Source organism: Diceros bicornis, chromosome 24 (assembly GCF_020826845.1).
Source record: "Diceros bicornis minor isolate mBicDic1 chromosome 24, mDicBic1.mat.cur, whole genome shotgun sequence".
Lineage (NCBI taxonomy): Eukaryota > Metazoa > Chordata > Mammalia > Perissodactyla > Rhinocerotidae > Diceros > Diceros bicornis.
In genome coordinates, this window is record NC_080763.1 from 38,314,388 (window position 1) to 38,340,466 (window position 26,079).

General features: G+C 51.1%; 1 protein-coding gene across 1 annotated transcript in view; it reads left to right on the forward strand.

Moving 5' to 3' along the window:
* RIN3 (Ras and Rab interactor 3) overlaps window positions 1-26,079 on the forward strand; it is a 125,222-nt gene that overhangs the window by 27,439 nt on the left and 71,704 nt on the right. The window contains exons 2-3 of the mRNA XM_058567577.1: window positions 8,854-9,061; window positions 22,479-22,596. Of these exons, the coding sequence (XP_058423560.1) occupies window positions 8,854-9,061; window positions 22,479-22,596 (326 nt within the window). The remainder of the gene's footprint in view (window positions 1-8,853; window positions 9,062-22,478; window positions 22,597-26,079) is intronic.

A 26,079-nucleotide genomic window follows, 5' to 3' on the forward strand; every position in this document is an offset into this window, starting at 1 on the left:
GTTGTTTGTTAGTTTATTTCATTTTAAAACTTTTTCTTTTGACTTTTCCTTTTGACATGATTTCAGACTCCCAGAAGAGTTACAAGAATAGTAATGAATTCCTATATGTACAGTCTTCACCCAGACTCACCAATTATTAACATTTTATCACATCTGCTGTTCTCTCTCTTTCATTTTTTTCTTTTCTTTTTTTTTTTTTTTGCTGAGGAAGATTCACCCCGAGCTAACATCCGCTGCCAGTCTTCCTCTTTTTTTTTTTTGTATGTGAGCCACCACCACAGCATGGCCACTGACAGACGAGTGGTGTAGGTCCACGTTTGGGAACCAAACCCAGGCTGCAGAAGCGGAACGTGCCAAACTTAACCACTAGGGCACCAGGGCTGGCCCTCTTTCATTTTTTTCTGAACCTTGTGAGAGTGAGTTGCAGACACTGTGTCTCTTTACTCCCATGTAGTCAGTGGGTATTTGCCCACTCTGTGCCATGTGCCTGCCTGCCTCATCTTATTTTCTCCCAAGAGAAACCCTCTCAACTGGTTATACTTACTCCCCACTTTACAGAAGAAGAAACTGGAGGTCAGAGTGGTTAGATAAGACGTCCAAGCCCCCCAGCAAGTCAGTGCATAGCTGGGATTCGAACCGGGCTTGGGAGACCCCAAAGCCAACAGCTCTCCTCACTGCATGCATTGATGTGACAAATAGGTGTGTTTTCACATATTTATTTTTGATGCTTTTCAATCATATAAGTAATGCATAATTAGTATAAAAATTTGAAACAACCCCACTGCACTTCTCAGAAATAAATGTCTGTAATGATGTCTTATATAGCCTTCTGGAAATTATTTCTATGTGTATTCAATCTTTCTCTGTGTGTTTGGATATATTCCAAGTGGGATAAGAAACATTATTGAACACTCCTTCTTTGCCAGGTCCTACCAGGACACATAAACAAGGGAAACTTAAAATTTTCTTTAAGAGCTAGAATAGTGCAATAGTTATAAGCACAGACTCTGGAGCCAGATTGCCCGCATTTGAATTCCAGCTCTGCCCCTTATTGGCTGTGTGACTTTGGGTGAGCTATTTAACTTCTCTGTGCCTCAGTATCCTCATCTTGACTTGAGACTATTAGGTGTACGGTAGGCGTATTAGATTCTTAGGGCTGCAGCAGCAAGTTACCACAAACCTTGCAGATTAAAACAGCAGAGATTTATGTTCTCACAGTTCTGAAGGCCAGAAGTCCGAAATCAAGGTGTCAGCAGAGTTGGTTCCATCTAAGGCTCTGAGGGGGAATCTGTTCCACGCCTTTCTTGTAGCTTCTGGTGGTGGTCGTCAATCCTTGGCGTTCCTTGGCTTGGGACATCATAACCCCAGTCTCTCCCTCCGTCTTCCCATGACCTCCTTGTGTCTCTCCGTGTCTTCTGAGGAGGACACCTCTCATTGAATTTAGGGCCCACCCTAAATCCAGGATGATCTCAATCTTATTTACATCTACAAAGATCATTTTTCCAAATAAGGTTACATTCAGAGGTACCGGGGGTTAGGATTTGGACATATCTTTTTGGGGGACACAGTGCACCCCTCCACAGTGTGTGTGAGGATGACTGAGTTAATGGAATGTGTGAAGTGCTTGGAACAGGCCCACACAGGGGCACCGTGTGGTGTGGGTGACTTATACACCAAACAGGCAAGTTGCTGCCCTGATAGGCGTCACGAGGGCCCTCCTGCCCCAGCCCCGTGTCGTCTGTCTTCACACATCTTGTACAGGGTCATCGGGCCATCCCGTAGCATTTATCACTGGAGCCGTGCGGGCCCCTGCTGGCCCGAGAGCCCTCTGAGGGCAGGGACCAGGCCTCTCCACCCCATTAGAGCCCCTTGGTCTTGTTGAAGCTAGGAGGCCGGCCTGCCTGAGGTCGGGATCGTGCGTGGGATGGAGATGGCCTTCTCCTGGTCCTCTCCTTCCATCCCACACTCCCCCCAAGTTCTGGCCACGTCTGCACAAGGGGGCCTCGGTTCTCCTCACAATGAGGCGTCATTGGAACTTCCTGGGCAGCCCAAAGCCAGCGCCCTCGTGAACTGGGAAACTTCTGTGCCTTCCTTCCAGCCAGGCAGCGTCCAGCTGGGCCCACCCCCATGCCGCCACGCTCACCGCCCTGACGCCACACTCGGTGGCCCCTTGGGCAGCCTCTCCGCCCGGTGGGAGCTTTCCTCTTCTCACAGCTGTCATAGCGCTGCGACAGGATGCGGGCTCCAGGCCAGGGAGCGTGGACACGCGGTGCCCGTTTACTCCTTCCTGGGAGGCTGGTGAGAAAGTCCCCCAGATACGCGGGGATGCTGAGTCCAGCCTGCCCCTGCAGCCCGGGGCGAGGGTCTCCTGCTGTCTGACCAACTGCATCCGGGTGGGGCCCCGGGGTGTCAGAGGCTGGCAGGACTGCTGATTAGAGCTGATTGCTCTTTTCCCAGGAGCGGAGGGAAAAGGATCGTGGAATGATTTCTTTCTCTGGTGGAGTCGCTCTCAAGATTCCGAGGCTCATTATTTTGCGCTCACAGCGCCGTTAGTGACCGAAGGTCCCCATGGCCGCCTCTGCAGGGCCCTCAGCTGGAGTGTGGCTGCTGAGAGGGAGGGCGTGGGTGTCGTGGCGCCGCCTCTGCCAGCACATGACATATCTGCCGCTGCGTGGGCTCCGTGAGCGGCCCTGGCAGTTAGAGCCGAGGTGGCCAGGCTGCTCAGGAACGGTCATCACAGCCGTGGAACAAAGCAGACCTGGTGCGGCCCCGGGCGTTTTCACCGTCACCATCCTGCTTGAGCCCCGCGGCCAGCCCCCAGCTCCATCATCGGCTTGGGCACTCGCAGCCGCAAGTGGGCACCCGGAGAGCCGAGGTCAGCAGGGACTCGGGGATTAGAAGGCCGGGCCCCGTTCTTTGGCCTGGTCAGAGCAGAGCCCATGTCACTGTTGCTGCTGCCCTTGTGACCCAGGGCAAGGCCCAGACCTCCCCCAGCCTCAGCTGCTCCTCTGACCTCTCGACCTTGCTGCCGCCTTTGACGCTTAGAGATGCCTCGCCCACCCTCAGATCCTGTGGCCGCCAAGTCACCACAGAGGGGCCCTGAGCAAACCTTTATTACCTCTGCGCCGGCCCCCCGGGGAGAAAGGAGAACATTGAAAGCACTGGACAGTTCCTGGAAAGCAATATTTGGCCTCTCGAGGGGCTTGGTCTGAGCAGCGAAGGTTGGCCCTCTGGCGGCTGCCGCTCGCTGTAGGGTTTCTGGGATAACCCAGGTCTTCATGTCTTTTCAACAGCACTAGCTGGGCTCAAGGTGGAGAAGGATCCTCCCAGTGGTTTGTTTCTATGCCAGAAAAGTTAACTTCTTTGTTCACATCAAGCCATGTGGTCCCCCAGCACTTGAACTTGTGGGTGACTGCTGGGATCAGATATTGTCTTGGGTACAGCTAGGTGGTTGAAGAGATAGAAAAACAGTAGCTAATATTTACTGAATTATGTGTACTGTGCTAAGCACTTGACAGATGTCTCATCGAATTTTCATAATAACACTATTAGGTAAGGACTATTATTATTTTTTTACAAGTGATTAAACTGAAGCCCAGAGAGGTAAAGTAACTGGCCAGAGATCACACAGCCTGGATTCAAACCTAAGGCTTCTAGTACAGCAGGCAGACTTCTTCTAACTGGGCCTTAAAGGATGGGGAGAACTTTATACCCAACAGTTTACTATAAAAAATATTAAACATACAGAAGAGTTCAAAGAATTTTGCAGTAAATATTTATATACCTACCACTACCCTTAATGTTTTTGTATTTTTGCTTTATTACATATCTATCTATCCCTCTGTCCATCCATGAATCCACCTTATTTTTTTAAAGCATTTCAGAGAAAGTTCCAGATGCCCCCTGAATATGTTAGCACGCATATCATTAATTAGAGTTCAATATTTATTTATGGTTCTTTTTTATTGTTTTGGTGTAAAATTTACATATGATAAAATGTAAATACACATATCTAAGTGTACCATTTGAACTTCATATAAATGGATTCATACAGCATGTATTTTTTTGCATCTGGCTACTTTCATGCAGCATTTCTGAGGTTCATTCATGTGGTTGTGCGTATCAGTAATTCCTTTTTATTGCTGACTACTATTCCATTGTGTGTGGTACCCCCGTCTGTTTGTCCGTTCTCCTATCGATGGGCACCTGGACCAGTTTTGGGCTAGGATGAGTAAAGAGATGCTATGAACATTCCTGTGCAGGTCTTTTGTGGACATAAACTTTCATTTCTCTTGGGTATATACCTAGGAGTGGAATGGCTGGGCCATAAGGTAGGTGTATGTTTAGGTTTATAAAAAACTGCCTCTTTCCAAAGCGGTCATTTACGTTCTCGCCAATAATGCGGGAGAGCTCTGATTAATTCCCATCCTCACCAACACGTGATGTTGTCAGTCTTTTTAATTTTAGCCATTCTAGTGGTTGTGTTGTGGTATCTCATTGTGGTTTTAATTTGCATTTCCCTAATGACTAATGATGTCAAGGACTTTTTCACCTGCTTGTTGGTTATTTGTGTGTCTTCTTCTTTGAGATATCTTCAAATCTTTTGCCTATTTTAAAAGTTAATTTGCTTGTTCTCTGTTAGATGTATGCTTTGCAAATATTTTCTCCCAGCCTGTGATTTGAGTATTCCTTTTCTTTTTTTTTTTTTTTTGAGGAAGACCAGCCCTGAGCTAACATCCATGTCAATCCTCCTCTTTTTGCTGAGGAAGACTGGCCCTGGGCTAACATCTGTGCCCATCTTCCTCCGCTTAAATGGGAGGCCACCACAGCATGGCCTGACAAGCGGTGCATCTGTGCGCAACCGGGATCCGAACCCAGGTCGTCAGCAACAGAGCGCACGCACTTAGTCGCTAAGCCATGGGGCCAGCCCCAGTATTCCTTTTCTTAATGAGATGTTTTCATGGGCACAAGTTTAAATTTTAATACATCTGATTTATCCGTCTTTTCTTTTATGGTTCTTGCTTTCTGTGTCTGGTCCAATAAACTTTCACCTATCCGTTGGAGAGAATGTTGGGAGGGAGTAATAGAGAATCTGAAGGAACTGCTGAGCAAGAGTGCTGGGCGAGGAAGTGCAGGTTTTTCTGGGGTGATAGAGAACACCACTTTGTAGGGGAGTGTGGGGGGCTCAGAAAAGGAATGCCTTCAGTATTTGGAGATTGGACTGGATTCTTTAAGCAGTGGGAGCCATTGAAGTTTTTGGAGCAGGGAAGGGACATGATTACGAGGGAGATGGCACAGTCTCCATGATGCTGGAGCCTGGGGCAGAGTTTCTACTTAGTCACCCTGAAAATACAGCAGCCTACATCTCAGAATGCACGTGGGACTGCCGGGGAGGTGGAGGTGGGGAGTGGGTTCATCTCAGCGGATCCTGGAAGACTCTCTATGGGCCCAGAGGGCATCCAGGCACTCGGGTCTTCATGGGCCCATTTCTCCTTGCCGAGGAAGCCTACAGGCTGGTGTGGGCCAGTTTCTAGCCAGAAGCCTGGGGAAGGTGTTCATATACCTGGATTTGGAGCCAATTCTCCCAGTGGCTCTTACAGGGAGCCACCCTTACAGGGACTCCCCCAAACCCCCCTCTGACCTCACCTCCTCCCACCCTCATCCTCCCAGCTCCTGCCACCCCCAAGCTTCCTCGCAGTTTCTCCTGGACCAGGCAACTCCAGGCCTCTGCTGTCCCCTGTGTCTAGAATCTCTTCCCCAGATAACTGCATCCAGATGTTCACTCAAAGTCATTTTTTCAAGAAGGGCTCCCCTGGCCGCCAGATGTAAAACTGCCACACACCCCGCCCCACCCGGGGGACCTTTGCTTTCCTTGCTGGTGCTCATCACCATCGAACTTACTCCAGGTCACTCATTCACCTCGTCTCTCGCCTGACTCCTCTCCCTAGGGGAGGGGTTTTTCGTCTTTTTTTACTGTTTCGTTCTCTGCTCTAACCCAGTGCCGAGAACAACAGCTGGCACTTGCCAGCCCTCAGAAAATACTCACAGCACGAGTGAATGCGAGGCAAACCTTCTCGTTTCTCCCGGAGCCTGTTTGCTTGATTGGTGCGTTGGTTCTACAGGAGAAAATGGGGACCCTTGTCCCAAAAGCCCAGGTCCTACCTAGGGCCACTGGCCAATGGAGGAATCTTCCAGGCCACCCCCTCCCCCATTGTATAGACGAAGAAACTGAGACCCTGAGAGGGAACAGACTAGCCAAAGTCGAAGCCTAGTTAGTGGCAGAGAAGAAATGGGAACCCATCCCTCTCACTCTGGCTGCTGTTAGAGTCCTAATGGGCCCCTGGGCGAGGCCCTGGGCCAAGGGAGGAGGTTTAAGGATGATTATAAAGGCTTTGGTGCCAGAAGATATTTTTGTGTTTCCAAGGGGGTTGGAAGAACCTGACAGGCCCCAGAATGCTTCTTTTCTGGGTAATTCTGGCCTCCACTGTTTTAACTGCTTTCTCAGAGGAGATGCTGGGACCACATTCTGGGCCTGGGAAGGGGTTAAGTTACATCAGTATCAGCCAGGCCGTCCTGGCCTTGAGCTCCAAATGAGACCCTTTGGGCCTCAATTCCACAGCCTGTGGACATCCGTGGGGCGGCCCTCCTTCCCCTCTCAGCCCTAGTAGTCCTGCCACCGCCTGGGACGCCCCTGTTGTCCTGGTGACCTGGCCCGCTCTTGTGTGTGGACCCAGAGGGGAAATCCACAAGTACCCACGCGCACACACAGCATCCACGAGAGGGAGGGCTTCCCGGAGGATTCGGGAGTGGGGCGTCGGAGCAGGGAATTTTAGCACAGTGATGTTAACACATCCCTCATCACCACACATCTTCCCAGTCTGGTCTCTGCAAAGCCCGGCTGCTTAAACCACGCATTACTGGACCTGTGTAATCCAGAACTTCTCCGCCTCCCCACCACCAGACAACCGCCAGGATCCTGCCCTCCCCTTTAGGAAATGCTGTTCCCTCATCAGGACTTCTGGATCCTGCTGCCCTCTGACCCCTACTCCCTCCCCGGCAGGAAGTAGTTCCACTTTTCTTCGCCCTTTACCAGGACCCGTCCTGCCCTCATCCCTCCCCTCAGGGGGCCACTTACAGCAAACACCACCCTGATCCCTGGTGCCCCTGGGCAACATCACAGGACACAGGGCAACAGAGAGGCACCGGCCACATCTTCCTGGCTTTATGACTACCGACCTGTCTGATGAGGGGTTTCACCCCTGCAGGTGCCCTGAGAGATTTAGCTTCTCAAACAGACCACATAACTCACCCGACTCAGGATTTGAGGCACCAAGATGCTGTCCTTCCTTTTTTTTTTTTTTTTAATTCTTTTTTTGTGAAGAAGATCAGCCCTGAGCTAACATCCATGCCAATTCTCCTCTTTTGCTGAGGAGGGCTGGCCCGGAGCTAACATCTGTGCCCATCTTCCTCCACTTTATATGGGACTCCATCACAGCATGGCCTGACAAGCAGTGCATCGGTGTGCGCCCAGGATCCGCACCCGGGCAGCCAGCAGCGGAGTGCGCACACTTAACCACTATGCCACGGGGCCGGCCTCCGTTCCTCCTTTTCTAGAATCCAAATTCACCTGCCGATGTGTCTCGGGGGTCAGGTGAGGTGAGCACGTTAGGGAGGGTCTGGGACCTCTTAAACTGGACCTCTACTTTGGTTTTGCTGTTTCTTAGACCCGTGATTCTCCTCCATCCCCTACTCTGGCCTGTCAACACATCCTCACCTTGGGGTGGGGAGGGAGGGAGTGTTGACTGGTGGCAGGCATAACGGAGCCTTCTGGAAATGTCTGTATCAGCACATCCAATAGAAATATAATGCAGGCCACATAGGCAGTTTTAACTTTTCTAGTAGCCACATTAAAAAAGTAAAAAGAAATAGGTGAAATTAATTTTAATAATGTTTTATTTAACCCAATATATCCAAAATATCATTTCAGCTTGTAATCAATGTAAAATATTATTAATGAACTATTTCACAGTCTTTTTTTCATACCAAGTCTTGGAAATCCCATGTGTATTTTATGCTTACAGCACGTATTGATTCAGACAACACTTTTTTTTTTTTTTGTGAGGAAGATTGGCCCTGAGCTAACCTCTGCCAATCCTCCTCTTTTTTTGCTGAGGTAGACTGGCCCTGGGCTAACCTCCATGCCCATCTTCCTCCACTTTATATAGGATGCCACCACAGCATGGCCTGACAAGCGGTGCATCAGTGCCCGCCCGGGATCCGAACTGGCGAACCCCAGGCCGCTGCAGAGGAGCGCGCACACTTAACCGCTTGTGCCACTGGGCTGGCCCCTAGACAACACTTTTAAGAGCTCAATACCCACATGTGGCTGGTGGCTACAGTATTGGATAGCACAGGTCTCTACCTTGATCTGGGATACATGGGTGTAGACATGTGTAAAAATTTGTCTAGCTGTATGCTAAAGACTTGTGCGTTTCGCTGTGTGTATGTTACACTTCAATTTAAAAGTTTTTGAAATCCCCTCTTCCGGGCTCTGCTCAAATGCCCCCGTGTCTCCCTGAGCCCACCCTGGGTTGAAATTAGCTACTTCTGTCACACTGTGCTTCTGTTATAATTATTCCAGTCTTTGCTACAGCTGGTTGTTTCTGTGTGTGTCCAACCCATTTTATTATAAGTGCCTTAAGGTGAAGATCATGGCTTGTTCATTTTTTAATTCCCCAAAGGGCCGCTGGCTTTGTAGATACTAAATAAATAAGCCCAGTTGAATTGAATCCCCATTTATATAAACCCCCCTCTGGGCTGCAGGACGGGCTTCTCATTTGATTCTGTTCTCAGTCCTATTCCAGATGTGGGCAAAGCAGAGGGCGAGAAAGAGGAGGAGGAAGATGGCCTGGGGCCTTGTCCGCCAACCACTCCGAAGAACTGCCTTCCTTGCCGAGGCATCAGCGTCCTGGAGAAGCTCATCAAAACGTGCCCGGTGTGGCTGCAGCTGGGTCTGGGCCGGGCAGAGGCGGCCAGGATCCTGCACCAGGAGGTGTCTGGGGTGAGTCGGCGTCTCTCTGCTTCGTGGCCAGCAGGCAGGCACAGCCATAAGGAGCCCATTTCCTTTCTTTTCTTAGGTTTATCAGCCTTTCAAACCAGGGTGTTTTTCCCAGAACTCAGGAGCCAGGGACTGGTGCGAGGGCTGGTTTCTGCTCGGGAGAGAAGGTGTCCCTACTGGAGAGCACGGGAATGTGCGGCTGGCAGGGGCCGTCTGGGCATCTGGGCGCCTGAGAGGCAGGATGGACACTTCAAGAACCCAGCCAGGCATCCGGGGACTAGAGAGTCTCAGAAGGAGGGACCTGAGAAATCATTTTACATGTGAAAATAAGGCGCTGTGTAATGGAGTCCAAAGATTTTTTGGAGTCGGGCTCTGTGAGTTGAGCAAGTGGATTCAATTTTCTGAGCACTTTTCTCACTTTGAGATGGGACCATTAACAGCTCTTTCCTCTGGGTCATGTAAGCATTACAGGGGGAGATAAATAGGTAGATAATGAAATATGAGTCAGAGCCGTCAAAAGCCACCCACCAACCCCCCAACGCATTTTCTCTTACACGCTACTTCCTTTTTAAAAAACATTTAATTTGTTTAACTATAGAAGTGATACACAAATATGTTCATTGTAGAAAAACAATCAAGCAGGGCAGAAGTGATAAAGTAAAAAGTAAAGTGTCTTATGAAGGTCTTTGCCACCTACTCTTTTTCACCTAACCTGCTTCCCAGAAGTCTTTTTTGTTTTTGCTTGTTTTATTCAGGTGAAATTCACATAACATAAAATGAGCCATTTTAAAGTGCACAATTTGGTCCATTCGCCATGCTGTGCAGCCGCCACCTCTGTCTAGTTCTGAAACACTTCATCACCCCAAGAGAAAGCCCCATGAAAGCAGTTACTCCCCATCCTGCCTCTCCCTGGTCCCCTGCCACCACCAGTCTGCTTCCAGAAGGCATTTTTGCTAGAAATGCACAGCGCATCTTTCCAGTCCTTTCCATGCAGAGTCCCACACTGATAACAGCCGGCACTGGTCTAAGCTCTTCACTGCATTAGCACAGTTCAGCCTCACAGCAGCCCCCTGGGTAGGTATTACTGTTATGCCCATTTTACAGATGAGGTAACTGAAGGACAGAGCAGTTGAGTGACCTCCCCCAGGTGACACAGCGAGCAAGTGCCCGAGGTGGAATGTGAACCTGGCAGTCGGGTGCTCCTGTGCTGTATCGTATACACAGGTCTTATTTGACACAGATGGAGTCGTGTCTCTCAGCTGCTGGGCATCCTTGCTGTGACCACCCTCATTGTGGTATGTCGTGCTGTGCCGTGGCCGGGGAATAGTCTAGGCTCCTAAATACCTGGGGCTCGGTTGGTTAGCAGACTCATTCACCTTGGGCCAGATAAAATCCATCAAGTCAGCAGTTATACCTGCAAATTGGAATTACTGGAACTTACGGGGCTTCCAGCAAAGTCCCAACCTCCCTTTGCCCCAGAGGCCCCTGCCACAAGGAGTGGGGACCATAGAGGCCTGAAGGCCCAGCAGAATCCCACCAAGGCCAGGCTAGGCTTCCCCCCTTGTCACACACCTGTCCAGGCCAGTGCCCCGTGGGCCAGCCCAGCCCCATCTCAGCACCTAGGTCAGCTTGGGAGTCTGTGGATGGCTCTTTTCTTGGAGGCATGAGCAGGGAGAGGGTTGGAGGGGGGAGGCAGGGAGACTGTAGTGCTCAAGAAAACAAGATCTGTTGTTTTATTCCTCCCCACTGAAAAGTTTTCGGTTTTAAACTGACCGAGGGCTTCAGAGCAGAAGATGAAACTGTAGAAAATAAAATCGAGACTCAGGCCAGCAGGTGTTCCAGTCAGCATTCCCTGGCTGCAGCCCCGGCCTGTCGCCCACTCCCCTATTAGATTCTGAGAGGACCAGCTTCCCTCCCTTCCCGGGAGGACGCAGCTCAAGCACAGGCTCAAGTACAAGATTTTGGTGCTAAGGGATGGCCATTTTCTGGACCTTTCTTGGTCATCAGGAGAGGTGTGTCCCGGCATGTGTGTAGATGGGGGTGGACCAGACAGTGAGGACCCGACCTGAGAGAAGGCAAGTGGACCTCCAGGGCCAGCTGGGCCAGGGTCAGTCATTACCGCTTTGTCAAAGGGTTCAGTCCTTTCTTCAAAAAGTTTAAGATAAGCCCAACTCAAGATAACGACAGTGGTTCCATGTGGAGAGTGCTTGTCAATGGCAGGCCCTGTGCTGGCATTAATACCAAGTACTGCATGAGTGTCATCTCATTTAATCCCTGTGATAATCCTGTGGGGTGGACTCTGCTATTCTCCCCGTTTTACAGATAATGAAACTAAGGCTAAGAGGAGTGCCCTAGTCTGGGCTTCCCCAGAAGCAGACCCCGAGACGAGGATTGGAGTACAAGTGGTTTATTTGGGAGGTGACCCCAGGGAGCACCAACAAGGGAAATAAGACAGGGAAGGGAAGGCAGCTCATAGAAGATACGTGATCGTTCGAGTTACCCCAGGGGGCAGGGGGAGCTGAATCCTGCCAGGGCATGCATCTCAAGTCATCCCACCGAGGGGTGAGGGGGCTGGTATTGTCCACCAACTCCTGACAGCCATTGGGTAAAGGCAGGGGGAGGTACCCAGGCCGCTCTTCTCCAATCTGGGGGCTGAGTATAGAAAGGAGAAAGCTCCAGGCTGGTCCTGAAGTAACACCTGTGTCCTGAGCCTTGAATCGGATCCCATGAGGGGCACCACAGGCTGCTAAGACCGAAGGTGACTGCACCAAAGGCGGGCAGCCAGGCCCTTCCACTGCTGCCCACTGTCCCTCTGAGGCTGCAGGGCTGGTTCAGCCCCGAGGACAACAGAAATGGAGCAGATGCGCCTCTGCTGCCTTCCCTGCCCTCTGCTCCAGGACCTTCTGGATTTTCAAGCAGAAACAAAGCTCATGCTCTGATAAAAAAGATGAGCCAACTTTTACCCAGAGTTGCTCTTTGCACTGTCTTATTGATCCTCACAGTGATTTCTGCAGGTAGCTCGTGATATTAGCATCCCCATTTCCAGATGAGGAAACAAAGGCACAGAGAAGTTAATTCGCTTGCCTGACATCACACAGCTAGTAAGAGCAGAGTCTGCATGTTGTGATCTTCAGGGATGCTGGGAAGGCCCTTTGATGCAGAATATCATTCCACAAAACTGTCTAAAATTCAACTAGTGTGATGGCTTCAGCATTTTTAAAGATACAGGCACTGTGGGTGGCCACCAGGCTGTGAGAGCTCAAAGGGTCTTCAGAGATCACCTAGACCCACCCCTCTTGATGAGCAGGGTGCTGCATCGTGTCCAAGGCCAGTGGTCAGGAGACTGGGGATCTGGCCCCTTTTGTCCCAAATATCTATGTGACCTTGATCACGTCCCACCCCCTCCACTACACCCCACATCCCCTCCCTGCAGCCTGCTTCTCTGATAAGGTGTTGGGAACATATTGGCCCATTTTTGATTTGTGTGTATCCAAAAACAATGCGATCAAAAAGCCACCTTTGTTCAGTCTGCACCCAAACGGTGTTTTTCTTTTTTAGTTTTATTTTAAAAGTTTTAGATTTACAGAAAAGTTACAAAGAGAGTACAGGGGGTTCTCGCATACTTCTCAGCCAGTTTCTCCTATTGTTAACATCTAACGTTAGTAGGGTACGTGTGTCACAATTAATGAACCAATAGTGATACATAAGTTTTAACTAAAGCCCAGCTTTATTCAGATTTCCTTAGCTTTGACCTAATGTCCTTTTCCTGTTCCGGGATCCCATCCAGGGCACCATATTACCTGTAGTCACCATGTCTCCTTAGGCTCCTCTTGGCTGTGACAATTTCTCAGGCTTTCTTTGTTTTTGATGACCTTGCCAGTTTTGAGGAGTACTGCTTAGGTATTTTGTAGAATGTCCCTCAGTGGGGATTTTTCAGATGGTTAGACTGGGGTTAGGGGTTTGGGGGAGGAAGACCATGGAGGTAAAGTACCCTTCTCATCACATCATGTCAAAGGGACACACTGTCAACACAACTTGTCACTGTTGATGTTGACCTTGATCACCCGGCTGAGGTGTGTTTGCCAGGTTTCTCCCCTGTAAAGGTGCCCCCTTCTCCCCCTTCCATACTGTCCTGTTTGGAAGGAAGTCTCTCTGCACAGCCCACCCTTGGGGGGGAAGGGGGAGCTATGCTCTGCTTCCTTGACTGAGTATCTACGTAGATTATTTGGAATTCTTCTGCACAGGAGATCTGTCTCTTCTCCCCCGTTTATTTATTTATTCAGTCATTTACTTATATCAATATAGACTCATGGATATTTATTTTATGCCTTGGCTTATAGTGCAATACTGGTACCATTAATTTGTTGCTCAAGTGGTCCCAACTTTGGCCATTGGGAGCTCTTTCGGTTGGTTCCTGTGTCCCTTTGACATGCCCTCGTCACTGTGTGTGTTTTGTTTGTTTGTTCGTTTCTTGGAGCACTTCCCTACTTTCTTATACTACAAGATGCTCCGGATTGTCTTGTATATTCCTTGCCCCAGTCCTAGAATCAGCCATTTCTCCAAGGAGCCCTTGTTCCTTTCATCGGAAAATAGTATCAGAAACAAAGGTCTGGGTGCTGTGTGTGTCCATTGCCGCTGAAGTGTCATTTCTTCTAGGCCAAAAGGTGGTTTTTAAGGAAAGAAACCTCTTGTAAGATTGCTTTTTGTGCTGGGGGGTTGGCTCAAGGGTTGCAGTAACCTGAGTGCGATGTGGACCAGCCATGGAGGTTCAAGGCACTTTCCCAGGTGTGATCCCGAGGAATACCAACTCCGTTCCATGTTAGTGCCGTGAAGCCCCTCTCTTGCCCCTTGAGGGCTCTGGGGCCGGGAAAGAGGGCACAGTCAGCGAGTATTGAGGGTCTGCTGTGTGCCAACGCTCATCTCGCATCTTCCCAACAGCCCTGCAGAACAGGCGCAGGCTCTCCATTTTATAAGTGAGGAAGCCCAACTCTGGTGGTAAGGAGCCTGCCCTGAGTAATGCGGCTACTAAGTGGTGGAGTGTGATTTGAACCCACCGACTGACTGCCTTCAAAGGCTTTAAAAAAACACGATGTCTCGGCCTCATCCCCAGAAACAGTGATTTCTTTGGTTTGGAGCGGGGCTCAGGCATCAGCATGTTTTAAAAGCTCCCTGGGTACTTCTGATGTGCAGCCAGGACTGAGGAACTCCACTCCATGCTGTGCTACAACTTCTGTATCAGTAATGGGAAGGGTGGGCCACGGGTGTCCCGAGTGGGCTCCAGCCACTAGACCACCGACCTCCACAGGCACGGCAGCCCCTGCACTTGTGGCCTCTGGGAAGAACCAGCCACTTCTGTTCCTGCCCTAATGGGCATGATTGGAAATTTTCCCCAAGCAACTGGAAAATAGTCCTAAAATAACAAAAGTGGAAAAGCAGACAGCTCTGGATTGTCTGGGCCAAAAATGGGTAGTAAAACCAGAACCATTTATAGTGTATTTAGCTTTGGGTCCTTATGTATTTATTTGGCAAGGAGGAGGGGACTACAGCGGCTGCATAATTCTCTCCTTAAGCATATTCTGTCCCAGCTGTTACTGACAGCAGTTAGTTTTTCCAAAACCCATGCTAGTGGTAGGTGGACAGGGAGGGGCTCCCGCGGCCAGCTATTCCAACCTCCTGGATTGCGATAATGTACCCGTGAAACCAACTCTTGTGCAAGCCTCTTAGGATCTTAGGAAAGACCCCAGGGCACTGATGCTGGGAGAATATCTTCTAGAAGGAAGGAGTCCTGGGACCTTTCAGACCTCCTGCCTGACTAGAATGGAAAAGTGCTCAGAGAGGGGAAGTGACTTGCCAAAGGTCACGGCAAACCCGTGTCAGAACTAGGAAGGACACCAAGTGTCCTGCCTCGCAGCCAGTGCTCTGACCACTACCCCACTGTTGTTTTGGGAGATTGGGGTGGGGGAATCCTAGCTCTTCAAGGAAAATCAGACCCTCAGCGTGAGCCGTCCATCCATTTGTGCAATTGGGGAAGAGGATTCTTCTGCTTTCTGAGAGTTCCTAATCCAGTGCATGGGGGGAGCTGACAGAAGGGGGAAAAAGACGGAACAGAATGAGCGGGTTGACTCAGATGTCTGCTCAACAAGGCACCAGATGAGGCTTGTTCCCAGAGAGGAGAGAGGTTGGGTGAGGACGCAGGGGCACAGCAGGATTTGTTGTGGCCTGGTTAATCAGAGAAGGCTTCCAGGAGCAGTGGCCTATGGAGGGTCGCGCTGTGGGCATGAATGTGAGCTGCTCCATTCATGATAATCCGGGCAGCCCACAGGCGAGGGGCCTGGAGGTGGACAGAGGAGGTCCTGGCGCCTGGACTTGTCACCTCGTGTTCCCCCACTGTTCACCTTGAGCTCATCCTTTCACTCAGAGCTGAGCCCTGAAGTCTGGAGCTACTGATGAGGATGCCCATCCTTGTCTGGGGTGCCTGGTGCCCCACTATGCTGCCTTTCTGACTCATGGAGCCATCGTGAACAGCAGAGGATAGGAATTCTACCTCTGTGCAGTAAGGGGCTCTGTGCCATTTGTCCTCAGGGCTCTGAGGCAGGTAGAGGGGCACCAGGGAAGGGAGGCACCATATATTGAGTGCATATTATATAGCAGGCCCTCTACTGAAGTCACCTGCGCAGTTCTCTCTTTGATGCACTGGGTCAGCTGGGAGTGCTTTCTGCTTCAAGTAAAAACAAACCTAGCCTATGGCAGCTTCAACCATAAGGCTACTATTGTCTACCTAATGAGAAATCTGGAGGTTGGGGTCCAGGGCTAGTTTAGCAGCTCAGTGATGTCTTCAGGACCCAGCTTCTTTCCACCTTTCTTTATCCCATCTTCAAGGTGTTGGCTTTTTGTCCTCAAGTTTGTCGCCTCCTGGTTACAAAATGGTGGCTGCAGTTCCAGCCATCTCACCTGTTTGAAGGCAGGAGGTCTTGAGCAAAAGGCTTTCTCCTCCTAGGCTCAGTCTTTTCGTCAGGGAATAGATGTTTTTCCAGACGCCTTATTGGCCACCCGTAACTGGGAGGGAGGCTGAGAAAGGAGGTGAATGGCAAAGGGGAGCAGAATGGCCATGACTGGCTCTGACCAAACATGATTCATCTCCTGAGGCAAGATACACTGCACCCAGATCAGAATTGGGGTCAGTTAGCAAGGAAAGGGAGGGGACTGGTTCTCAGGAAGCTAACTCTTAGTGACCGTCACAGGCAGGAACGGTTATGATCCCATTTTGCAGAGGAGGAAGCCGCCCCAGAGAGGTCCCACAGCTGGGGGTGGCCAGCAAAGGACTGAACTCAGAGTCTGCCTCCAGAGCCTGTGCTGCAGTCTTAACACGGAGGGGCCCCAAGGCCCAATGCTCTGCACCGTCCCTTCCCCTCTCTTTAAGAAGCCCTCTCTGCACACTGCATTCTCGTCTGTCCAATGGGTAAATTCTTCCACACCCCAGGGAGAGCGTTGCTGCAAAGGATCTGAAACCTCTGGCCTGGTGCCTGGCGTAGAGCGCGTGCTCATCTGACGCTCAGCGGGCGGGTTGGGTTGGAAGACGGGTACTCTAGTGGCTGCAACCCCTGCCTGAGGGTCTCTGGCCTTGCATTCTTGTCCTGGCTCTGCCGCTACAAGCGGTGTGACCTCAGGGGGCCTTTGTGCATCTCTGGGCCTTGGTTTCTTTGTAGAGTGAGGAGCTGGGAGCATCACTTGCTTTCAAACTTCCCCCACTGAGCTCTGGGGGCCTGCCAGCAGTGCCTCACAGAAGGAAGGGAGGAGGGGGACACCCAAAGGATGAGGCCCGGTGTCCGTGTAGCCCAGGGCTCTATCATTACCTGCTGTTGCATAACAAACCACTTCAAAATTCAGTGGCTTGAGATAGTCACCATCTGATTTGCTCACCATCCTGCCGGTCAGCAGCTTGGGCCGGGTTCCACCGAGTGGTTCTTCTGCTGGTCTCCCTGGGCTGGGTCATGCAGCCGCAGTCATCGGGCAGCTTGACCGCAGCTGGCTGGCCTGAAACGGCCTCACTCAATGTCTGGCGGTGGGCGCCGGCTGTTGCCCGGGCCCCACGACGCCAGCGGGCTCACGCGAGCTTCTTCACATGACAGCTGTGGTCCAAAAGGCAAGCATGGACTCCGACACAGTGACGCTGTTTTTAAGTGCTGTCTGGACACCTTCTAGAAGGGGCCTATGACTAGCTGAGCATCTAAGCCTCCCCAAAGGGGAACGCAGAATGGACCATTTTATTCTGAAAGACAGTGGCCAAGGCAGACCACTGATGGGGGTTCTGCTCACAGCAGCACCTGTCTGTGCCCCCCTCCCCCACTGCACTCCGGGCAGGAAGGGTCAGAGGACCCCTCTAGCCTCCTCCACTCCCCACCCTCCCACTAACTCACAGCCTCTTGCACCCCCCTAGTCCCCCCCGAGTGCCTTATCTTGGTTTTTCAGATAAGAGCGCCAGAACTCGGCCACAGCAGACGGCAGTGCTATGTGAAGATTTGTGGCCATGCTGAAGGTGTGGGTGTTGGGCTTCAGAATTGCGGACCTGTCAGAGTCCAGCCTGGGGGACTTTCCACCCCTCTCCACACCCCTGCCCCTCAATGAGTAGATAAAGCAGACGTGATGGCAGAGATAAGCGAGATGCTCTTGGTCTGGGTCTGCGTCCTGCCTCTGCACTTCCTGTCTGCACGGCCGGCCGTGGGTTTACTTAACCTCTCTGTGCCCTGAGTCCTCATCCATCAAAGGGAATAGTAACAGTTCCTCCTCGCTGGGCTGTGCTGAGAACTGGATGATTCCACACGAAAGGTACCTGGCACAGAGCGCAGAGGTTAGCCGCTATTCTGACTCCTGGCTCCTTCCTATTAACTGAAACACTCTCTCAAGGAAACCACCTCTGATTCTTTTTCACAGTAAACACAGTTGGTTAGATGGATCCCCAGTTCTAGATGGAGCCTGAGACTGGGAGACAGAACAAAAACCAGCCGTGGGGGAGGGGTAGAGGCAGATGGAGCATAAATCCTCAGCGGGCGTCTGTAGAGACCCTCTTATCCCGTCAGGTGCTTCCCTATACAATAGCTCAATTACTTCTCCCCACACTGAGGAGCAGGGCTGTGGTTTCGCTTCTTGTTTCTGCTCGGTGGTCGTAGGTGTTATCCCCATTCACAGAACGCTGAGGCTCAGAGAAGCCACGGAATTACCCGGGGCCACAGAGCTCATAACTGGCTGTTCAGGGCCCTCTGGGAGCCCAGGAAGAAATACAGATTGTGACAGATTGTGACTCGCCCCCAGCTGGAGGAGTTCCTGCCCGAGGGCTCCTGTCTTCTTCCTTTCTCTCAGTGGAACATGAGGGCAGAGAACAGGGTCAATGTCCCAGCAAAGTGAAGAAGTCTAGAACTAGTTATGTGCTGGGGGTGAAAGGGCCCATTAGGCTGCAGGGCGGCACCCCGGGAGGTCCCAGTGGGGCTGGCAACCATGACTTACGGCAGCGACCCCAGGGACAGATCAGTGGGGGGTCAAAATAGGCCAGGAAGAAGGTGACCATCAGTAGAGTAAGAAATATCTGTTGTACTGTGGCCTTGGCCCTCTGTAGGTCTCTCTCTCTCTTACAAAAAGTCCATCCTTATTATAGGCATCCTTATTATCTTCTATTTTGCTCTTGTATTTCATTTAAAAAAAAAAAAAAGGTTGGTGGCATTTGTACTAATGGTTCATGACCCACAGCTTGAAAAACTCGGGCTTCCTTCCTGCGTCATTCCTGACACTCAGGGATGCTCTGCCACGTGCGTGTGCTTCTCAACAAGTGACCCGGGCGTGTGTCCCCCCAGACATGCACCACATGCGTAAAGTAAGCGCTTCCACTACAAACACAGAACCTCCAGTTTGGTTTCAGTTCAGGAGGGTGCCAGCCCCAGCTCCTGCCCTGGCTCGGGGTCAAGGGTCCACATTTGCTCTGTCAGCCTTCCCAGGGGTACCTCTGGCTCTGGCTCTGGCCTCTCTCCCTGTGCACAGAGCTCCAGCAGGGAGGCCCCCGGGGCAGCCAGAGTTCACTCATTCCACACTCACCCCCCCCCACACACACACACACTCACTCACAACACTCCGACAACAATTCTCTGAACCAACTGGGTGTCCTACAATTCAGTTCCGACACCGACTGCCCGGAGTGAGCAGACCCCACACATTAAAGGGCAGGTCCCCAACAAGACTGCCCTTACTGCAGATGCCAGACACACGGGGGGTCCCCAGGCTACCCACACTTCTGTCTGACTTGGCTACGAACATGACCTCCCTTCAGTTTTGATAATTCGGTGGAATGATACAGAAAGCTCACTGAAAGCACTCTGCTGGACTTAAGACCATTTTATTATAAAGGATACAACTCAACAGCAGCTGAATGAGACACCTAGGGGTGAGGTCAGGGGTGAGGACGGGGACGTGGAGCTCCCGTACCCTCTCCTGGTGGAATATGGGCGCCCCCCTCCCGCACCTCAATGAGTTCAGCAACCAGGAAGCCCAGTGAGTTTCAGCATCCAGAGGTTTTACCGAGTTTCATTTCATGGGCAGGAGTGAGTAAATAAATCATTGGCCACCTGCTTGAACTTGATCTCCTGTCCCTCCCCCCACCCCCCAGGTTGGGGGCGGGGCTGCAAGTTCCAGCCCTCTAATCACGTGATTGTCTTTCCTGGCCAGCCCCTCCTTTGAAACTAAGAGCCACGATGAGTCACCTGTTAGCATGAACTCAGGTGTGGTCTAAAGGGGCTCTTCATGAATAACAAATTACATTTCTGTCACTCAGGAAATTCCAAGGGTTTTTGAAACTCTGCCAGGAACTGAGGACAAAGACCATATTTTTTTTTTATTATACCACACTCACCCACACACCATTCTCTCTCTCTCTCTTTCTCTTACACACACGCACACATATACACACACACTCACATTCCCTCACACACTGCTGGTTCCCACTGGCCTGGTGGGCAGGAGGCAGCCCGGCCTTGGACCTCCGAAGAAGAGGCCAAGAGACCTATTTCCTTTGAAAGCCCACGCGTTCCTGGGGTCAGGCGAGGTCCCGGTGAACGCATCAGTTCAGCGATGCTGCAGCTCAGAGTTGGGTGGGGCTCTGCTGGGAGCCCAGGTGTCGTCTCTGAGCTGATGTAAAGGCTGCAGGAGGCCTCCAGAAGTGAGCCGACCTCCTGCTGGGTCCCCTAGGGAGGGCCACCTTCCAGGCTGGGCACGTGTGCGGCCAGCATCCTGCTTGCCTCTCGTTTCTGGCCCCAGGAGCCTCCGTCCTGTCCTCCTGTGTCCACTCCGGGTTGTCAAGCTCCCTCCAGCCTCATGCTCCAGGAGAATGGCTGGTAAACTCATTTCCGACTGCAGTTCAATGACTAATAGGTTCATTGTGTCGCTGCTCCCAGAGGGACACGCACTGTTACGTAGAGCAAAACTTTAAGCCAAGGGATCCACCCTCTGGCCGTGAGTGCTCGGCATCAGGGTCTGAGCCCAAATCCTAGCTCCAGCACTTCCTAGCCCTGTGGTCCCGGGCATTGCTTGCCTCTCTCTACCTCAGTTTCCTCATCTGTAAAATGGGGATAATGATAGCACCCCTCCCCATAGCTTTAATAACAGAATTAAGTAAGATCACGGAATCTAATGGACCAGGGCTAACTAAGGCTTGGGCAGACTAGGGAGGCAATAGGTGTTAGCTGCTACTACTCAATAGTAATGATGTTATTTTAATGTTTTATTAACAATTATAATAACATTGTATTCACAATTCTAATAACATAGCAACATGGTGATAATAATAGTCATCAAGAACACTGGCAGAGAATTTGGAGCATCACCAAAGGGGTGAGAGGATAGTGTGCCTGGGTGGGGAAAGGGAAGACGCCCCACCTCAGTGCTCCTCCAGAGCCCCACGCTTGGGGCCACAACCTCAGGGATGTCCCAGGGGCCCTGCTCCCCAGCCTTCCCTTAGCATCTTTGGCTGGGCTCCTGGTCTTCTAAACTCTAGCCTGGGCACTTGGGGCCTGAGTGGGAGAGGCTTAGACCCCAGGGCAGGGACGAGCTGGAGGGGATGGAAGGACACTGTGACCATGTCCTCTCTCAGGAAAGGAAGGCATGACTCTTCCCCAGCTGAGGGATGCCCCTCCCCCTTCCCCAGGGGAAGCTGTGCTCCAGGAGGCTGGGGAGATTCTAGAAGCTGTCTGTCTTCACCTGGAAGGAGGGATGCGCTTGGGTAGGGTCAGCGGAGACTAAAAACATTTTGAAACCACAGAGAATGTGAAAAGAAGTAGGGGCCTCCTCCCCGTGATGGCCATAGGAGGGCACTGCCCCCGGGGGCTGCTGTGGGGTGTGACAGTGGAGAAGTGTGGAGTCACAGGCCCATTGCTGAGCGGAACCACTGCCCAGAGCAGAAATAGAGGTGACGTGTCTGTAGGTACGTGGCTCTGGTGTAGACTTCAGGGGATGCTTGGTTACTGGAATGCAGATACACCCCCGGGGCCCAGAGGCATCGCTTATCAGACTAGAGTGAAGCCACAAGAGGAGAAAGGACACATCCCTCACTGGGCGGGACGTGTGGTACAGGGACAGCCGCGTAGGGTGGAGTCTCGAGCGTGGACACCAGCGTCCAGGGCTGAATCCCAGCTCTGCCCCTTACAGCTGTCAGGCCTTGGCCAGGATAAGCTTCCAGAGTGTCCTGTGGACCAGACCGTACAGACATCAACTCAGTCATCGCCCCAGCCCGAGGAGGGGGACCTGCTAAGCTCAGAGAGTGTCTCAGTTTCTTCATCTGTAAAGTGGGAGTAACACCAAAACTCACGTCATAGGGTTATTGAGCAAGAGAAAGCTCTATATTATTGTTAGCTATTTTTATTTCCACGGGAAATAAAAGTGTGAATTGACTAATGTCTGTGATTAGTCACAGCCTCCACCAGAGCGTGCCTGCTGGGGTGTGAGCTGAAATTCAGCCTAACTCCCTGTATATGAAAGCTTTTCTAAGAGTGGACCCCAGATCACCACCCGTGTCAGAATCAGCTGATTCTGGACACTCCCCCCCACACACACACACCATACCAGCATCTCGGGGATGGGCACAGGAATCTGCATGCTAAATACCCCCTGACAAACTCTGTGTCTACAGCACAGAAGTCTTTTGGACACATTGATTTAGTTGACTCCCTTCAATGAGACATTGAGACTCAAGGAGCCAGGGGACATGGGGCAGGTGACATATGGCTCTTGGGGCAGAAGCCTCAGTTCTCCTGAGGGATGCTTGACTGCCCCACCCTGCCTCCTTGTTTCTGGAACATTCTGGATGACTTCCATCTCACTGTTCTTCTTCTGATCTCCACCCAAATCTTGGATTCACGGGGCTCCCCTCCTTCTTCCGTTGCAGATGTTCCTGGTCTGCCGGGACAGCAGCTCGAAGCAGCTGGTGCTCTGCGTCCACTTCCCTTCCCTGAACGAGAGCTCGTCCAAGGTGCTCGAATACGCCATTAAAGAAGAAAAATCGAGTAAGTACCCTTCTTCCTGTTCTGGCCTCTGACCACACAGCAGCAGCAGATGCTACACCCTGTAACCACAGATGCTCCTCTCAGGCTGGAGGGGTTTAAATTTAGAAGAAGGGGGAAAGCTTCAGTCTGCTGAAGTTGTACGGTCAGGTTTGTTTCAAACTTGGTTTATCACTCAAAGTCCATGTGAGTTTCCGCTCACCCATGTCGCGGCTTGTTGGCTCTGCTTCCTCGTGGCCTCTGTGAAGTTTCCTCTTGTTGGCTCAGGCTGGAGAAAGGGAAGAAAAGGAGAGGAACTGTCTGGGCCCCTGCGTCCTAGCGACAGCTCAGCACACACTCAAACCACGATCTTGGACAAGTCACTTAACCTCTCTGAGCCCCAGTCTTCTCATCTGTCGAATGGACATAATAGTCACTTCCTGCCTGTATCTCAGAGCATTTGTGAGGGTCAAACGGGCGTGCACTTTGAAAGACAAAAATTCCGTGTGCGCATAGGGCTGTCAGGAGCAGGCTTGGGCCTCAGTGGAAAAATGTTTTGGGGCCCCTGGTCAAGGGTAGGTTTGTGCTGATACACAGTGAAAGGGTTTGGGCTTCCTCCTCCTCTCGTGGGCCATGCCAGGTATTAAGATCAAAAAAGCCTGTTAGAAGAATCTGTAGAATATTCCAAGCACTGGCTTAAGTCATCTTATTATGGATCTAGGGGAGCAAACTTTTTTCTTTTTTTTTTTGGTGAGAAAGATGAGCCCTGAGCTAATATCCGTTGCCAATCCTCCTCTTTTTGCTGAGGAAGACTGGCCCTGGGCTGACATCCATTCCCATCTTCCTCTACTTTATATGGGACTCTGCCAAAGCATGGCTTGATAAGCGGTGTGCAGGTCCGCACCCGGGATCCAAACCTACAAACCCGGGGCTGTTAAAGCAGAGTGCGCACCCTTAACCACTACGCCACTGGGCTGGCCCCGGGGAGCAAACTTTTTACTCTTGGCTAGCAGCAGAGTGACAATAGTTAAAGGAGATAAAATATGTATTAATTATTTTATAAATATTATAAATACATAATATAAATATATTTACATAATTATATTTATATTATACATTTACATAATTAAATATCATATAAATATTCTTAAAATATTTATTAAATGTTTTGGAGTGCTTGTTTCTCAAGAGACACTTGTGCCCAACACTGGGAAGATACAAAGATGAATAAGACAGAGTCCTGGCCTCAAGGGTCTCCCAGTCTAGTTGGAGGGTGGGGACATGGCAGGTGGGAGAGACACAGACATCAGCAACTGCTGTGCAGTGTGACAGGTGTGACTACAAAGGGGCCCCTGGCTGAAAGGCACAGCAGATGCAGACCCTGGTGGGAGGGATTCTGGGAGGGTGTCGGAGAGGAGGGAGCTCAGGTTGTGTCCCAAAGGTGAGTGTGTTAGTTCAATTAGAGGCTCATTTTCCAGCTCCAGAGGTGGAGGAGAAAGTGAAAGCAGAAGCAAGTTCCTCCTCCTGCTGTGAGGGGGCCTTTCCAGAGACCCAGACTCAGGACGAATAGGAAAAACACAATTCACCCCTTCGCGTCTTCGACAGGTGGTTATTGAGTGCCTGCCGTGTCAGGCGTTGTTGTAGGTTGGAGACACAGCAGGGAACCGAATGCAGTCCCTGTGACTCAGAGCTTGCACTCAGGAGAAGGGAGGAGACAATAAACAAGTGACCACTGTAGGGGACTATCAGATGGAGGGTCATGCTGTGGAGAACATGTGAGCGGAAGATCAACCAGCAGCTGCAAAGAACTGTAATGACTTAAACCCAGAAGAGGCTGGTTTCCCACTCACGTGCAAGACTCCTGGTCAGTGGGGAAGGCTCATGCAGCGACCCCGCCTGACGGAGGCTCTGCCACCTTGTGCACACAGCCTCCAGTTTCTTGTGGTTGACACCATGCCAATTGGCTGGCAGAGAAAAGAGCTAGGAGAAGGCTGGGGTTTGGGGGGGTCTTACCATCAAGGCCTGGAAGTGGGTGTGTCACTTGTGCTCACATTCCATTGGCTAGCACTCAGTCACAAGACCATACTCAACTGCAAGGGAGACTGGGAAATGTGGTCCAGACCTGTGTCCAGGAAGAAGCAGAGGGCCTGGATCTTGGTGAACTGCTGGGAGTCTGCTCTCAGGGTAAGGGGAACGGAGTGTGTGGGATTGTTAATTTATGTAGCAACCCTTCATGACCCCTGTCCTGCTGCATCCGGCAGGGAAGAAAGTGTAGGGATCTCAAAGAAAAAGGAGAGTGTTATACTTTTCCCAGACTAAATATATAGCGCCCTCTGATGGCTGCAGAAGGGGTGAAGTTGTCTGGGGGCCTGGGGCTGCACAGACCCTGAGTGCACTTACGGTGTCCGGGGAGAGCGGGGAGAGAGACAGCTGTCAGCCTCCCTGCTTATGGACTTGCGTCATCCTGCCTCTTATTGAGAGGATCCAGGATTCCGGGGACTTGGCTCTCCAAACGCTAGTTACCTACAATCCTTTAGAAACCCAGCAGCCAGTTGTGCTCTTGAATTTCAACACCAGCATCGGGAAGGTAGCTGACGTGGGGAGTAGCGATGTGCTGAGTACATTACACATCAACATGTGTTCTAGAAGTCCAAGGAGGAAGCGTGGTTCAAGGGCAGGCTTCTTGGAGGAAAAGGGAATCAGGCTGGGCCTACAGAATGTCGGGAAGTTCTGCTTCTCTCTTTTGCCCCTTTGCTTCTTTCCCTACCTCGCTGCCCCAGTCTCCAGAGTAGATCTCTAGATCTTTCCAACCCAATTACATCCCTTGGCTGCCCTGGCCTTTAAAAGCTTGGTCAGAAAGCATGCACAAGGCCTACCCCATGGAACCGGATGTCATGTCTGGTTGTGTATCTCATTTCTGATTAGGAGCCCAAGGGACAAACCAGAGCATTCAGGGATGGAGGCAGCTTACTTCCCTGGTTTCGTGTCTTCCTCCCAGGGCCATGGGATAGAATCTCATATTCCATTTTTAAACCGTTAAAAGTTCAATGCTCAGCTTTGCTGAAAAGACCATCAAAACTCAAACAGAGTAACATAACTCTTTAATCATGATTCATGTCCGTTTGCTGTAACTGCACAGATGTCGTCTGTAAGTTTGTGTGTGTTTTATTTTGCTCTTTCTTTATATTACTCCACTGCTCCCCGAACCTCAGACCCCTGAGTTCTGCCTCCAGGGTGAACCCAGAAAACATCAAGAAAGCTGCAGGTAGTATGTTTCTTTGCCTTGTTGATTTGCTGCTCCAACCTTTCTGCTCTGTCTTCCTGTTCGGTACCTTCCCTCCTTAGCATAGTGATCAAGCACAGACCATAGAAGCCACACAGCCTGTGTTGGAGTCCCAGCTCTGCCTTTTACTGCTTGTGTAACCTTGGGAAGCTTGCTTAACCTCTCCAGGCCTCTACCATGGGGATGATAACGGTGCCTCCCTTATAAGGTTCTGGAAGGAGTTA